We start from the raw sequence: 13,846 nt of genomic DNA, 5'->3' as shown, positions 1-13,846 counted from the left end.
GGGCATGGCTTAGACATGTAATAAATGAATAAGTAGTTGTCGAATAAAAATCGAGCTCAAGTTCAGACTGTAAAGTAGTCCACAGATTTCAGGCGAGTATTATGAAGTAAATTTAGACCAATTCAGACTGGTCGAGTAAATCAATACAGTCAAGTATATATATAGGCCATTTCAAACTTTTACTGGTTATAGTATAAAAACAAGATGGCATGTTTTAAATCTTTATCTCTTTCTTTGACACGAATGAAGAATTTCAGACCTAGAATCAATAACATGTATGCGATAATTTCAATTTTCAAAAAAGTAACTCCCAACTCATCAGCAGTAACAAACCATCCGCGCCATCGTATCACGTTTACATTTACAATTAGAAAGAAAAAAAACCCCTGTTATTCTCGCGTAATTTAAAATTATTCACACAGGGGTATGTTTCTTACTGAAAAAAAACCCTCTGCGATGCGGGGGAAAAAATAGAGATTTAAAATTATCTTTAGCGTCGTAGAATCTATACATGGGTTATACTACTTTAATTAACAGTTTTCCATTATTTCTGAAGTCCCCTTTTCACTGATTGATTTTGTTTATATTGTCTTATGTTTTATTAAATATATAATACAAGGAGATTTTAAACCTTTTATTTTCAAGTTATAACTTATATATCTGAGATTTTATTCTGATTTAATCTAATTCGAGTAATAATTTCAAGTGCTGGGTTTGATAAGCTTGTATTCAAAATATAACATAAAATAGATATCAAATGTACCAGGATTATAGTTTAGTACGCCAGACGCGCGTTTCGTCTACAAACAATGGATGCCGAATAATTTAAGTTTTAGGTACTTGTTATTAACTTTATTTTTTTTCTTTGAATGTTTAAAACGATTAAATGTATCTCAAATATTGGTATCTGTTTCATTATCACTATCAGTATATCGATTCTTATATGTTGACAGTGCAAATGTTCGTAGTATTAACTTTTAAAAGTAAATTTCACTTTAGACAAAGGGAAACAAATTCACAATATTGCAAGTACTTGTAAAAAAGCAATTTCTATAGAAATATATTTCGGTGCGACAAAATATAACATGAAATAGTTATCAAAGGTATTATGATTATAATTAAGTACGCCAGACGCGCGTTTCGTCTACATAAGACTCATCAGTGACGCTCAAATCAAAAGATTTATAAAGCCAAACAAGAAGAAAGTTGAAGAGCATTGAGGATTCAAAATTCCAAAAAGTTGTGCCAAAGGTAATCTATGACTAGGATAAGAAAATCCTTAGTTTTTCAACAATTCAGTTTTGTAAACAGGAAATTTATAGAAATGACCTAACCATTGATATTCATGTCAACACAGAAGTGTTGACTACTGGGCTGGTGATACCCTGAAAGACAGTAAAACCAAAATTATAAAATCCGAAACGATTTTGGTTGTAAACATGCTGGATATTATCTGTTATTATGTACCTGTCTTTTTAATCATTTGTTACCCTGAAAATGTAGAATAAAATATAGAATACTAAAATAAATCAAAATAGATATAAGAGGATGTTGTACCAATGATACTACTACCGATCTTAGTTCCAATTTGTAAAAGTAAATCATTATAGGTCAAGGTACGGTCTTCAACACGGATCCTTGGATCACATCGGACAGCAAACTATAAAGAACCCATAAACTGACTATTATAAAACCATTAAAAATGAGAAAATCAACGGTCTTGTATCTGTTTGCGTGTTTGATGATACATATCAGCATCTTTTAAATTGTAAATCATGTCGTTATCGACCAGGCATTTTTTCTTTAAAGTATACATATCAATAAAAGTTTTTCAATGATGTATATATGCTATATTTTGACTAGAGTAGAACAACTATTAAATACTTTATGTAATCAATTGAAGGGGTGTATCAATCTTTTACAAATAGTGGTGTTATGAATTAATTTGAATGCTGTTTAAAAGAACAAACATTATACTTTTCCTTGATATGCATGCCAGTTATAATCGTTCACAATAGTGTACATAGACAATAACTGTTGAGTGTCTTTAAATATCAGCTGTATTTGTACGATGCTAGGAAACAATGTGTACGCGAGCTTTTAGCGAGCTACTACACCTGTTTCGAGCCGAATACAGCTGATATTTAAAGACACTAAACAGTTATTGTCTTTATCCTGCAATTAATTCTATATATTAATTGTGTTTTGAAAGACACAAAAACTAACATATTAAGCATTTATTTTCGATTTGTAATCCCTTGAGGCCCGCGTAGTAATATCAAAATCACACATTACGCTGAAGACGAGTTCGCAAAAACAGCATCTCGAATGGTCAACAATAATACATCACTCAAGGTGAATAATTATCTATTTAAACATAACAACTAATTTCAACAGTAAAAACAAATAACAAAATGTCAAATTTGAAACAGAAGTGTACGAGTTTTCCTACGCTTCAGACTTGACATTCACTAAACATGCATGCTGAAATTGACATGGTTGATTTTGTAACACAATTATATACATTCAAGTTTTGAAATCAACAATTGTCATCGTCATTGGAATGCAACTGGAATACATATTTTGAGGTCACACAGGTTCAAACAATACTCAGTCCGGCAGTGGGCGGAGCTTTAAAGCGATGTCTGTATAGTATACATATACAGCATAGCGATATCTGTATGGCTGTATCTGTATAGTAGGACACCTAATTGCAGGACAAAACAATATCTTATCAAACACAAATGACGGAGCAAGCTATAATTAACAAAGGTAATATAATATAGAGATAACCTATTCACCCAAATCATGTTTTTCAACTGAAAATCTATTTGGATGTTTGGTTATTGTGGTTGCCATTACCTCTATTTATTTACAATCATAAATCACTTACCGCTCAGAAAGGAAAGATTATTTGCAATTAAAAAAAACTGAGCCCGAAATTTATTCAAAACGGAAAGTCCCTAATCACTTGGCGAAATCAAAAGCTCAAACACAATAAACGAAGGATAACAACTGTGGTGATATTCCTGAATTGGTACAGGTATATTTTTATGCCCGCGTCACACTGTCTTGATTTTTATATACGATTGACACCCGAATGCGAAAATTGTAAGTTCGTACGAAGTTGGTCCCGATTTCGTCAAAATACCAAAAAGTGACCGATGCATGTACGATGAATAACAAAGTCTATACGATGGTGCCGAAATTATTTACGATAGCAAAAGATGGACATACGAAGGTTAACCGAAGACGGGTATTTAAGCGTCCTATCTCACCCGAAGCCTACACAATGGATCACGAAGGCTACACGATGGATTACGATGATGGCGCGATGGCCATACGATGTTTAAAAGACATGTAAGTTGCGTGTAGATAAAATTGTTATTGACACTCTAGAACCAAAATGCTCAAAACTTGGTATGGTGTTACTCGTTAAGAATGTCTTAAGCGGTATTGACTTTAAAGTTCAAAGGTCAAGGTCACAGTGGCAGTTGTAATACAAGGCAATATCACCCTTGTGGACACTCTAAAACCAATATGCTTCAATAGATTTTAACCACATTTTTTCCGTTCAAGGCCAAAGGTCAAGGTCATGCAGATGGACTTGTTTTTTCTCATTGAAATAGCATAATACACAGAAAATTGGTTGCTCATGTTTTTACCTGCTGGTTCTAAATACAATATTAAAGGTATTTACAGTTACTGAATGTTTTGGTTGATTTCTAAAAAAAATAGTTTATGTTTCAAATATGCATTTTCAATTTACCATTTTCTGCATGTGTCATATAAAAATATAGTGTCCATATTTGTCCCTAATAGGTTACATACGAGGGGGTGCCACGCTCGGCATTGCCTTGTTTGAACTGTAAAATGTGTGGACTAGTCTGAATAATAACCCATAATTATGCCCTTGTTTACTGATCTATCTTAAAGGTAAGGTAATAGGTTCGTTGATCACTTTTATTCAAAAAGAGCTCTTTCCAGGAGAATATCATAATAATATAGACAAAAGGAAGGATGTGGAGAAAGCAACAAATGCGGTAAAATATGACATATAGAAAACAAAATGGTTATGGTGTAAACATTCGTGTGACAACAACTCAGATGATACATAAAAAATCAAAATAACGAAGAAAAAGTTGGTTTCCCTATATACGTGTACCTACAGTGTTGGTGTACGAGGCGCGTTTATGCTTTTCATTATGTTACTTGATATGAAAAATTGACAAAAAATAATATTTTACTTGTAAAAGTAAGTTCTGAGCCTGTAATAGCTACTCTTCTTGTTCCATTTGAATTAATAGAAACAACGCTGTAATAAAGTATGTAATAATTATGTCATAAGGAAATTATCACAATTTGAAAGATTAATCTTTCTTCTTTCTTTTGGTACCTCATTTATAAAATATAAAGAAGGGTGAAATGAATTACATCAGTATAAAGTTGTCTGATTGGGAGTGAAGAAATCTTTGTATTGTGCTACCTTAAATGTATTTTAAATTTTAGCGCGAAAATTAACTTACATTTAGCTAGATTTATTGCCGTCGTAGTTCCATCTTGTCGCCTTCGTACTTTTATTCAGTGGCAACACGACGGGATTACGAGGTATTCACGAAGTCGTGTTGCCATCGTAAGAACTTCGAGTAGCTTCGTGATTCATTCATGTAGACATCGTAATGTCAAAACTGCCCGATGGAAACGATGGAAACACGAAGGCAATACGATGTTCAAAAATGCATTCCCGGTGACATTACGATTGTGAGGATGGTGATACGAACTTAATACGAACCCTTAACATGTTAAAAAATTTAGAACCCTTCCCGAAGTTGTCCCCGAAGACTAGAAAAAATGGACGATGGTTCTACGATGGTTAAAGATGGCACTACGAATAGCCCGATCTGGATACGATCAGTCCCGATTTTGAAAATTTCCATAATCGTTTTGCCATCGGCGTAAAAGTCGGGACAGTGTGACGCGGGCATTAAGTAGAAAATGGTGGATTATACCTAGTTTTGTAGTCAGCGAAATCTGCACTTGTTTGCAAAGTAGTACAAACAAATTCGCAGATGATACAAATTTGTCGTAGTAGAAACTTATTACTTCAAAGTCTTTAAAATATCTCAGTATTTCGTATTAGATGAATTGGCTTTTAATTATAGGATTCGTTTATCTTTCTGTTTAACAATAGAAACTCAAATAAATATAAAGCATCAGAAAAAAAATAGTATTTCAGTTTCGGGGGCACTTACAATATAAATACCGGAAGCTGAATCATACTTTTCATGACACATTTAGTCACGAAATATCATCTAAATGATAAATTAATAAAGTACTACAAATAAAGCATGTGAAACCTAAAATTTGGTAAACACAAAATACGCTCTGCTCTTCGCCAGATCTTCAATTTGACGGTTTCCAAAATATCACCATTTTAACGAAATTTTTTATAACGTTTTCGTTTTTTAAATATTGGAGGTCCTATGAAAATATAAAACACAAGATACAGGTTGTTGATTGTGTTACACTGACAAGGTATTGCAATTGGACAATAATGTACTGGTACTGAATATCCTAAAAATTGAGATAATATAGCAATGCATGTATGAACGTGAAGAGATGTTTGCACACTGTATAATACTACATTATGATGCCATATACCTTAAAAAAAGCATTTGAAAAAAACAAATGTTTTAAACGGAAAATCCTTTTATATAAGAATAAGTAGAGTTTTAAAACTACTTGAAATTTGTACCACTATAGGTCCTGATAGCATAATAGCATTCCACAGTTTTTGGTTTCCAGTTTCCATTTATGCCGTGTAAGCTATGTAAAGTCAAGGATTGCAAAAGTATTTTAAAATATTATATAACATGCCCAGTCGTTAAACCGATTCTTCAAAACACGTAAGATTTAAGATGTGACGAAGAATAACACGTGGCAATCGAGGTATATACAAACAGAGCGAGACCGTTTACACACGTATAAATACCTTGTATCTATTGCATAAGTTTTATCTTATGAAGACATCAAGATCACAGGTAAAGAATTTTGAATATCATGGAATTTGAATTGTTTCCTAATGCATGTTTAAATTTTAACATCAATATTTAAAAAAAACAACATGCAAATTATTTTTGCTGTACTTAATTGTTAAAGCTAAAAGATATACAAAAAAAAAACAGAATCCTTTGATAATTGTTTACAACACTGGGTCGATGTCACTGCTGGTGGACGTTTCGTCCGCGAGGTTATCACCAGCCCAGTAGTCAACATTTTGGTGTTGGCATGAATATCAATAACATGTGGTCATTTTTATAAATTTCCGGTTTACAAAACTTTGAATTGTTTGAAAAACTAAGGATTATCTAATCCCAGACATAGATTACCTTAGCTGTATTTGGCACAACTTTGGGGAATTCTGGATCCTCAATGCTATTTAACTTTGTACTTGTTTGGCTTTATAAATATTTTGATATGAGCGTCACTGATGAGTCTTATGTAGACGAAACGCGCGTCTGGCGTACTTAATTATAATCCTGGTACCTTTGATAATTATTATTAGCAATGTGGATGGTTTATAAACGCAATTTTTAATAGTCTTAGATGTGGAAAAAAAACCCGGACGAAAGTATAAGAATAATGGGTCTTGAATAGAATTGATAATAGAAACTGGGAATGTGTCAAAGAGACAAAGGCACAAGACTTTTAATTGGGACCTAACTCAGCAGGAAAAATGAAATATAGGGATCGTACCGAATTAATTTTTGTATGTTTTAATTAATTGAAGTTACACCGTTTTTAATCATTCCTGGCTTTTTAACATTGGGTGTAAGCGTTCCTGCTAAAGGTAAATACGAAAAACGCTTCGGAACCCAAAAATGTATACATTGTGTTTTTTTTTAATTAAATGAGTTTGAATTGAAAATTAAGCTTAATAATTAATTTTGTATAATTAAAAGATATAATGAAATAGGATGCACATTACATCTATTAAGCTCGATGGTCCGGTCCGGTCCTGAAAATGCTTTTTATGTATGCCACAAGACGTTAAATCCTCCAAATTCTATATTTGTTTTAAAACTAAGGTTTACAGTTCAATTCACAATTTTCTACATAACAAAGTTATATTTATGACAGGTATTATCATTTCATTTGATATGTTAGAGTTTTTGAATTTGAAATTTACTTAGTGAGCAATTTTTCGCTTAGAATTTTCCTCAGAGTTCGTTATTTTTGCTTTTCTCTTTTTTGTATAATGGTATAATATATTGACGGAAAGAAAGTATAATACTAGTATTTAAAATTTCATCTTCAAAACATTTGATAAAGTTTGTTGTAATCAGTCGCCGCTTTTGTTAATTCTTTGAAAATATGTCCTTATAATGCAAAATTCTTAGGAAAGATATACAACAACTATCTATATAACTGTAAAGAATCATCATTATTTAATACGACATACAGCCATTGTTGTTTCCCTTATGTTTTCTTATCGTGTAGTTAATGATACATGGTTATTCTTCTTTTAACAAAAAAGTAGTGTCTTAATTTGGTATGTTTGAATTTGTATACTTTCTATATACTTGGTTTATTAATTTCGCCATAACAGTTACTGTTAAATAAGCATGTTTTAGGAATTTAACGCTTGTATTGTTATGTCATATTGTATCTATTAATTTTGAATAATTCGAAACGCTTTTTTAAATCACTATGTTTGCAATGATTTTCAACTTGTTTTATTTTGCCTTGAGTATCATAAAAGATATATTAATGCCAAAATGCTCAACTCGTGCATTAAGATTGGTACTGGTAATGCTCATGTCAACGATCAGTCTTTTTTGATGAAACGGATCTGCTAAAACAAATTATAAACTGGGTATCGTATGATGATTATTTCAACTGGGTCCATATCATTGCTGGTGGACTTTATTTCCCAAATAGCAAGTCCAGCAGTATGTGATGACATTGTCACGTCATTTTCTTTTAATAAATTTGTGAAATGTAAGAGAAAACACGTTAAGCTACCCAAGACATGTATTGCCACAGCGGCATATTTTTTGCTGTTTTGCTGATGCAGCTCTTCAACTTCGTTTTTTTTTTATTCAATTTGAATCTTTATTACATTTGAGCACACCTGACAATCTAGATTAAGATGCGTGTCTGACGTAAATAAAGTCTGCCAAAATGATAATAAAATGAAGAAAACAATACAGTGTTAACATTCAATGCAATATTTGATATCCAAACAAAGATGACCTCGATTAAAGTTTACAATTTATCACTTAATGGTTTGCTTTGATAATTAATTGATCTGATAAAAATCAAGATGATCAATTGAGAAGGATCTATTAACTGTTATTTCATTACCCTTCATAGTTAATGACATAATGTAATTATCCGACTGGAATATATTTGAAATGATTTTTTTTGTTAAAGTATGAAGATACGGTATGATTACCAATGAATCAAATATCAAGCAGAGATGACATAACAGGTGTTACAACTGAAGGTCACCATGCGGACTTACAAACTAAAAACACTCGATTCCGCATTAAAGAATTACTGACTAGACAATGTTTAAACATTTTTTTTGAAATCGTTAATCCACTTCAGATATGATAGATATATAGATGATAGATAGATCTTTATTCTCATTAACTAAATAACATAGTTAAGGAGATGATGATATATATTTATCATATGTTTAGTAGTAAATACAGTAGTTTTGCATATGTGATAAATAGCCTGCTGTTTAATCCATATCGCGCAACTTTGAAGCGCGCCCTTTATCGCATACCCTTTACCACACCCCTACCCTTTATCGCATATCCTTAATCGCACCTCAACCCTTTATCACACTTCTTCTTTTTTTTTTTTACATAAAGTCCGTTTAATTTTTTTTGGCTCAAGAAATTTTTTCCTAAAAAAAGTAAATTTTTTGAATGACGTCATTGTTTGGTATGTGACGTCACGAACGTAAAGTTTTCTTTATTGTATGTGACGTCAAGTTGTCATATTTTTGGCACACTAAAGCAACTATAAAAAGTACAAAACACACAAATAAAAACAATAATAAACATTTTTTTTTTAAAACAACAGCACGCAAATTGTTAGGTGCTCCGGATTAGTAAGTTGATGGTTCTTTTCAAATCCTTTGAAATAATACACAAGTAAAACTGAAGGTAACCCAGTGCTATGGATCAGAAAACAGTTCATATAATATAATACTCTTCTGTTGAAATATATGATAAAGCGTATAATACATGGCAAAATCCGTATCACATGCCGTATCACCCTCGACCAATATCATCCCTCGGGCCTAAAGGCCCTTGGGCTGATATTGATGTCTAGGGATGATACGACATATGATACGTATTTTGCCATGTATTATTCTCTATATACAACACATTTTGCATGTGTGAACGATATATAAATATATGACAAAGCAAACCAAGTTACAATCGAATTAACAAAACATTGACTGATATAGTTTGCATACTAATAAATGATTTGTGTTTTTACCATCAATTTTATCTTGTAAAGACGCCAAATTTCCAATAACATGGAATGAAATTATTTTCCAAAAAGCATGTTTAAATGGTTTTATCAATATTATAATTGAATAAAAGCAACACGTTTAAATTTCGTCTGAGGCGTTTTTCTGGATTTAACTTCATAATGAATGCTCATGGACAAATATATGAAAGCAATCAGCCTTTGTTAGTCTTGTATTATTTCAATTTTGGTTTCTTGTGTAAAATTTGGAAATAAGTATAGCGTTCATTATCACTGAACTAGTATATATTTGTTTAGGGGCCAGCTGAAAGACGCCTCCGGGTGCGGGAATTTCTTGCTACATTGAAGACCTGTTGGTGACCTTCTGCTGTTTGTTTTCTTTGGTTGGGTTGTTGTCTCTTTGACACATTCCCCATTTCCATTCTCAATTTTACATTATCTTTGCTGTACTTTTTTCATCACAAAATCCATTAAAACAAACAACATTGAATTCAGAAATAAAATCCTTCAAAATGTGTATGGTTGATTATGTGACTAACCAATTTCGTGTAATATTGTTCAGTTAAACACATAAGAGATCTATTAGAATAATTGACATGGAAGACAACAAACATATGAGCTGTAGTCCAATGTATTGCATTGAAATATAATCATTTTATCGAATTCACTTTTTACTTGTATGATCAAATTCATTTTGTTATCTAATTGACAGAATCGCACGATACCAGCAGAATATGGCAAACAGTATAACTAGGCAACGACTGTGTCACTTTAAGGAAACACTTTTTGAGTGGACTGAGTCATGCGAGCAAACTGTAAAAGAAATAAATAATCTGGCTGATAACCTAGACGAACATTTTGGAAGAATCTCGAAGGCGAAAATTGGTGGATCCACTGCAGGAATTGTTGGAGGTGTTATGGCTGCCGTTGGCTTTGGTCTTTCTTTTGTAACATTTGGAGCTTCTTTGGGGCTTACTGTTGCAGGTACAATAACAAATTAACGTGGGCAAACCAAAGCTCAAAAACCATGTATAAAAGTGTAATGGAATAACATTAAAATGTTATTCGCTCCACAATTTGAACTTTCTACTATTTAAGAAATATTTTACCTTCGGAAGAAAGATGATAACTTTGTGTCATGCCACAAAATTTAATGTTCTTGAGCTGATCATGGTTTGATTTTTGGTCAGGTTGTTGTCTCTATGACACAATATCTGTTTACATTTTGTATTTTAGCATGTATCAAATAATGAGCTGCAAAATAAAATTTGAGACCTCAAATTTACTCATATGACGACAAGTCTTAAATTAAATTATTCGCCTTTACGTATAAGAATAAAAGAAGCATTCTGAGAAATACATACGAAATTAAATCTAATTTTCTAAATGGGAAAGGGAAAATATTACACCTTTTTCTATAAAAAAAATTAGACAGGTTCTAAACCCAGCCACAAAAGCACAATAATTGTTTTCAGTGTATGTATATGATAACTATGTGCTAATTTGCAATTTGAGAAGTCTACTAGGTTTTCAATTGCATGTTCATTTATTTCTATGTAATAACTTTCAGAGTTTTATTTTAAGTAGTTTTGTAATTCGTGTAATATTCATACGAACATATATATTACGGCATTATTATTATTCATATCATGTAGGTGGTGTTATTGCCGGAGCAGGGGGAGTTACGTTGGGTGGTTCTGCAGCAACTGATGCTATTCTTTCAAGAAATCGAAAAAAAGCAGCTGAAGAAATTATAAAGAGGTACAATGAGAAAATGAAAGCATGGAAAACGGAATGCCTAGAAATAGGCAACACGTTAAAAGAGAAAGCTAAGCAAGCAGACAGTTCTTCAAGTATGGAAGAAACGTTTCCACACTGGATTAAATTTTGGGTAAAACTTGTTTTCGGAACTGGCCAGGCAGTAAAGAGTACAGGTTGGGATATAATTGCAAAAACCATCTTAACATCGCTTCGCATTGCAACTACCTTTGATGATGTAGCACTGAATGGTGTAAGAATTGGAGGTGGTTTATTCAAGGCCTTTGGACCTGCTGCGAGAGGTCTTCATATAGCAGGTGGAATTGTTGGGATTTTGTTAATACCACTAGATGTTTACACTTTGGTAGATTCAGCTATTGATGTCCACAAGAAGAATTCACATAAGATATCATCCGCAATAAGAGAATTTGCAAAAAAGATCCAAGAAGAGTGTCCAAATAAAACCGAAATAGAAACAATGATTAGAGAGACATCTAATCAACTATGACAAGCTTAAACGAAAACCTGGGAAAATCTATATACCGTATATCGGCATTTTTCGCGTTGGGTTTTATTCGTGATTTGATGACAAAATTGAAAATTTGATTTTGCCTTGTATAATTTTCGCTCAGTTTAAAAATACACGCGAAAAATCACCGTTTGTGCTGTTCAAGATGTTAATGTTAATGACAGACAGATTATAGATTACATATAAATACGTGTACTTCAAACTTAAATACACATATTTGGAGATCTTTCAATAATCGTTTAAATTCTGTCTTTTGTGGCATGGTAAAAATGAAGTATTTAATCAAGTTTGTGCTAGTATTACATATCATTTTGAAAGCAGATTTGTGTAAATATCCGTTAAAATTAGATTTATTTTAATTTAATTTTTACACTAAATGCCAAATTATCGGGTTATAACATCAATCAATAAACTTCGGTAATTAACATTTGTGAACATATAATAGACATCTGTATAGTGGAAATATATGATAGGTATGATAAGCAAATCTAATCATTGTTAAAACAAATATCTCAATTAATTATTATTATACACACTCTTTTTATCTACCAATCAACACAAAAGACGGATTTTATATCTGAAAAATGTAATTTCACTCTAAGGGTAAAATGATTGGACACATTAATTTACTGTAAACTCGATAGCAGTTTTATATATGAAATGTTTAAAGAAAATCTGTAAAACTAAAAATAGGCGGCGAAATTCACGCGAGTTAAATTTTTGCCTTTCTGAAGGTGCCGCGAACAAAGCGAAAATTGAACACACGAAATAAAACCCCGATATACGGTATCTTAACGTCGTTTTGGTGTGGTCTTTGTCATTACTTGTGATTTTCTTTTCTTTGGTGTCTGATTTGTCTTATTGTAAAAAAAAATGCATTTTTTTTGATAGACATGATAGATAGGGGCATGAATCTCAAAATGACCAGTATTGTAAATTTCTACTTGTAATTGTGTAGCTAGAAACAAGCTCATCGACAAACTCCACTCCCATAATATATACAAGGATTTGATAAAATCTATCTCACCATGGTACCAGCAGACATTATTTTAGATTGCTTAACTGTGATTTATTAAATACGAGAATTTGGCACAACATCGATCTAAATTTAAAACCTCTTGTTTTTTAGCAACATGGTCATCAATACGATAGATTAATATCATCAACAATAATAGAACAGTTATGACGTATGCTACAATCTGAGCAGTAACGATTTATTTGTGTGTGTTTGTGTGTTAGTGTGTTGGCGGGAGGGTCGGATTGGTGAGTGAGTGTGTGAGTGTGATTAAAAATGATCAACAAATTGAAAAGAATAACACCCACAAGACATTAATATAAAAGATTACAAATTAATGTGTTTGAAATGTTTAAAAAAGAATGTCTTCAATATCATGAAATATTATAGGATTAAACACATTTTTTCTAGAGGTTATTGGTGTGTAAACCTGGGCGGTTAACTCCGAAGGACTTTTATGTCAAGTTTGTGAGTTAGAGACCCGGTTTACACATCAATAACCTCTAGAAAAAATGTGTTTAATCCTTATAATTCTTCAGCCAAACATACGCGATTATTAATTTACATTATTACTTTGATGGTTACTATATGTACCATCAGAAGCACAATGGCATGTCGTAACCAAGGAGTACGCCGCCATCTTGACTTTCTAAAAATTTAAATGTTCTATAAATGCAACAGAATCTAAAATGAACTAGCACCTACCTCAAAAACTTCATTTTAATTAGATACTATCCGAATTTGAAGCGTACAAGTAACGAAATAATCTTCCGTCTGGAAGTTTTCAATCGTATGACGCCGTGTTTTGCCATGACGTAAATTCGCCAAATTATTCGTGAAATTTCCCGGAATTTTATTCAAATTTTATTTTTATACATTTTCGAAGCTCAAGTGCATTTATTTTATTTCTTCTTTTTTTTTTTAATTATATATGCATTAGAATAGAAACAACTGTTATGCAATTGTTTTATAATCTCAACTTGCTGAAGATCCCAGTATCCCTGCAAGAATGTGTATCGCGCATGAAT

General features: G+C 32.1%; 1 protein-coding gene across 1 annotated transcript; it reads left to right on the top strand.

The window, feature by feature from the left end:
* Positions 1-10,250: 10,250 nt before the first annotated feature.
* LOC134688062 (uncharacterized) lies at positions 10,251-11,909 on the top strand. Its single transcript, XM_063548529.1, has 2 exons — positions 10,251-10,500; positions 11,172-11,909. The coding sequence occupies exons 1-2, from the start codon at positions 10,251-10,253 to the stop codon at positions 11,780-11,782; spliced, it is 861 nt and encodes a 286-aa protein (XP_063404599.1). The 3' UTR covers positions 11,783-11,909.
* Positions 11,910-13,846: the final 1,937 nt, after the last annotated feature.

This window comes from Mytilus trossulus, chromosome 10 (genome assembly GCF_036588685.1).
Source record: "Mytilus trossulus isolate FHL-02 chromosome 10, PNRI_Mtr1.1.1.hap1, whole genome shotgun sequence".
In the NCBI taxonomy this organism is placed as follows: domain Eukaryota; kingdom Metazoa; phylum Mollusca; class Bivalvia; order Mytilida; family Mytilidae; genus Mytilus; species Mytilus trossulus.
The sequence above is the reverse complement of the archived record's forward strand: the minus strand, read 5'-3'. Positions and strand labels throughout refer to the sequence as shown.

Bases quoted from the DNA above. Each gene is read 5' to 3' on its own strand.
- LOC134688062 (XM_063548529.1), top strand. From the start codon at position 10,251: ATGGCAAACAGTATAACTAGGCAACGACTGTGTCACTTTAAGGAAACA. The intron at 10,501-11,171 runs GTACAATAACAA...CATATCATGTAG, and splicing joins TTTGGGGCTTACTGTTGCAG to GTGGTGTTATTGCCGGAGCA.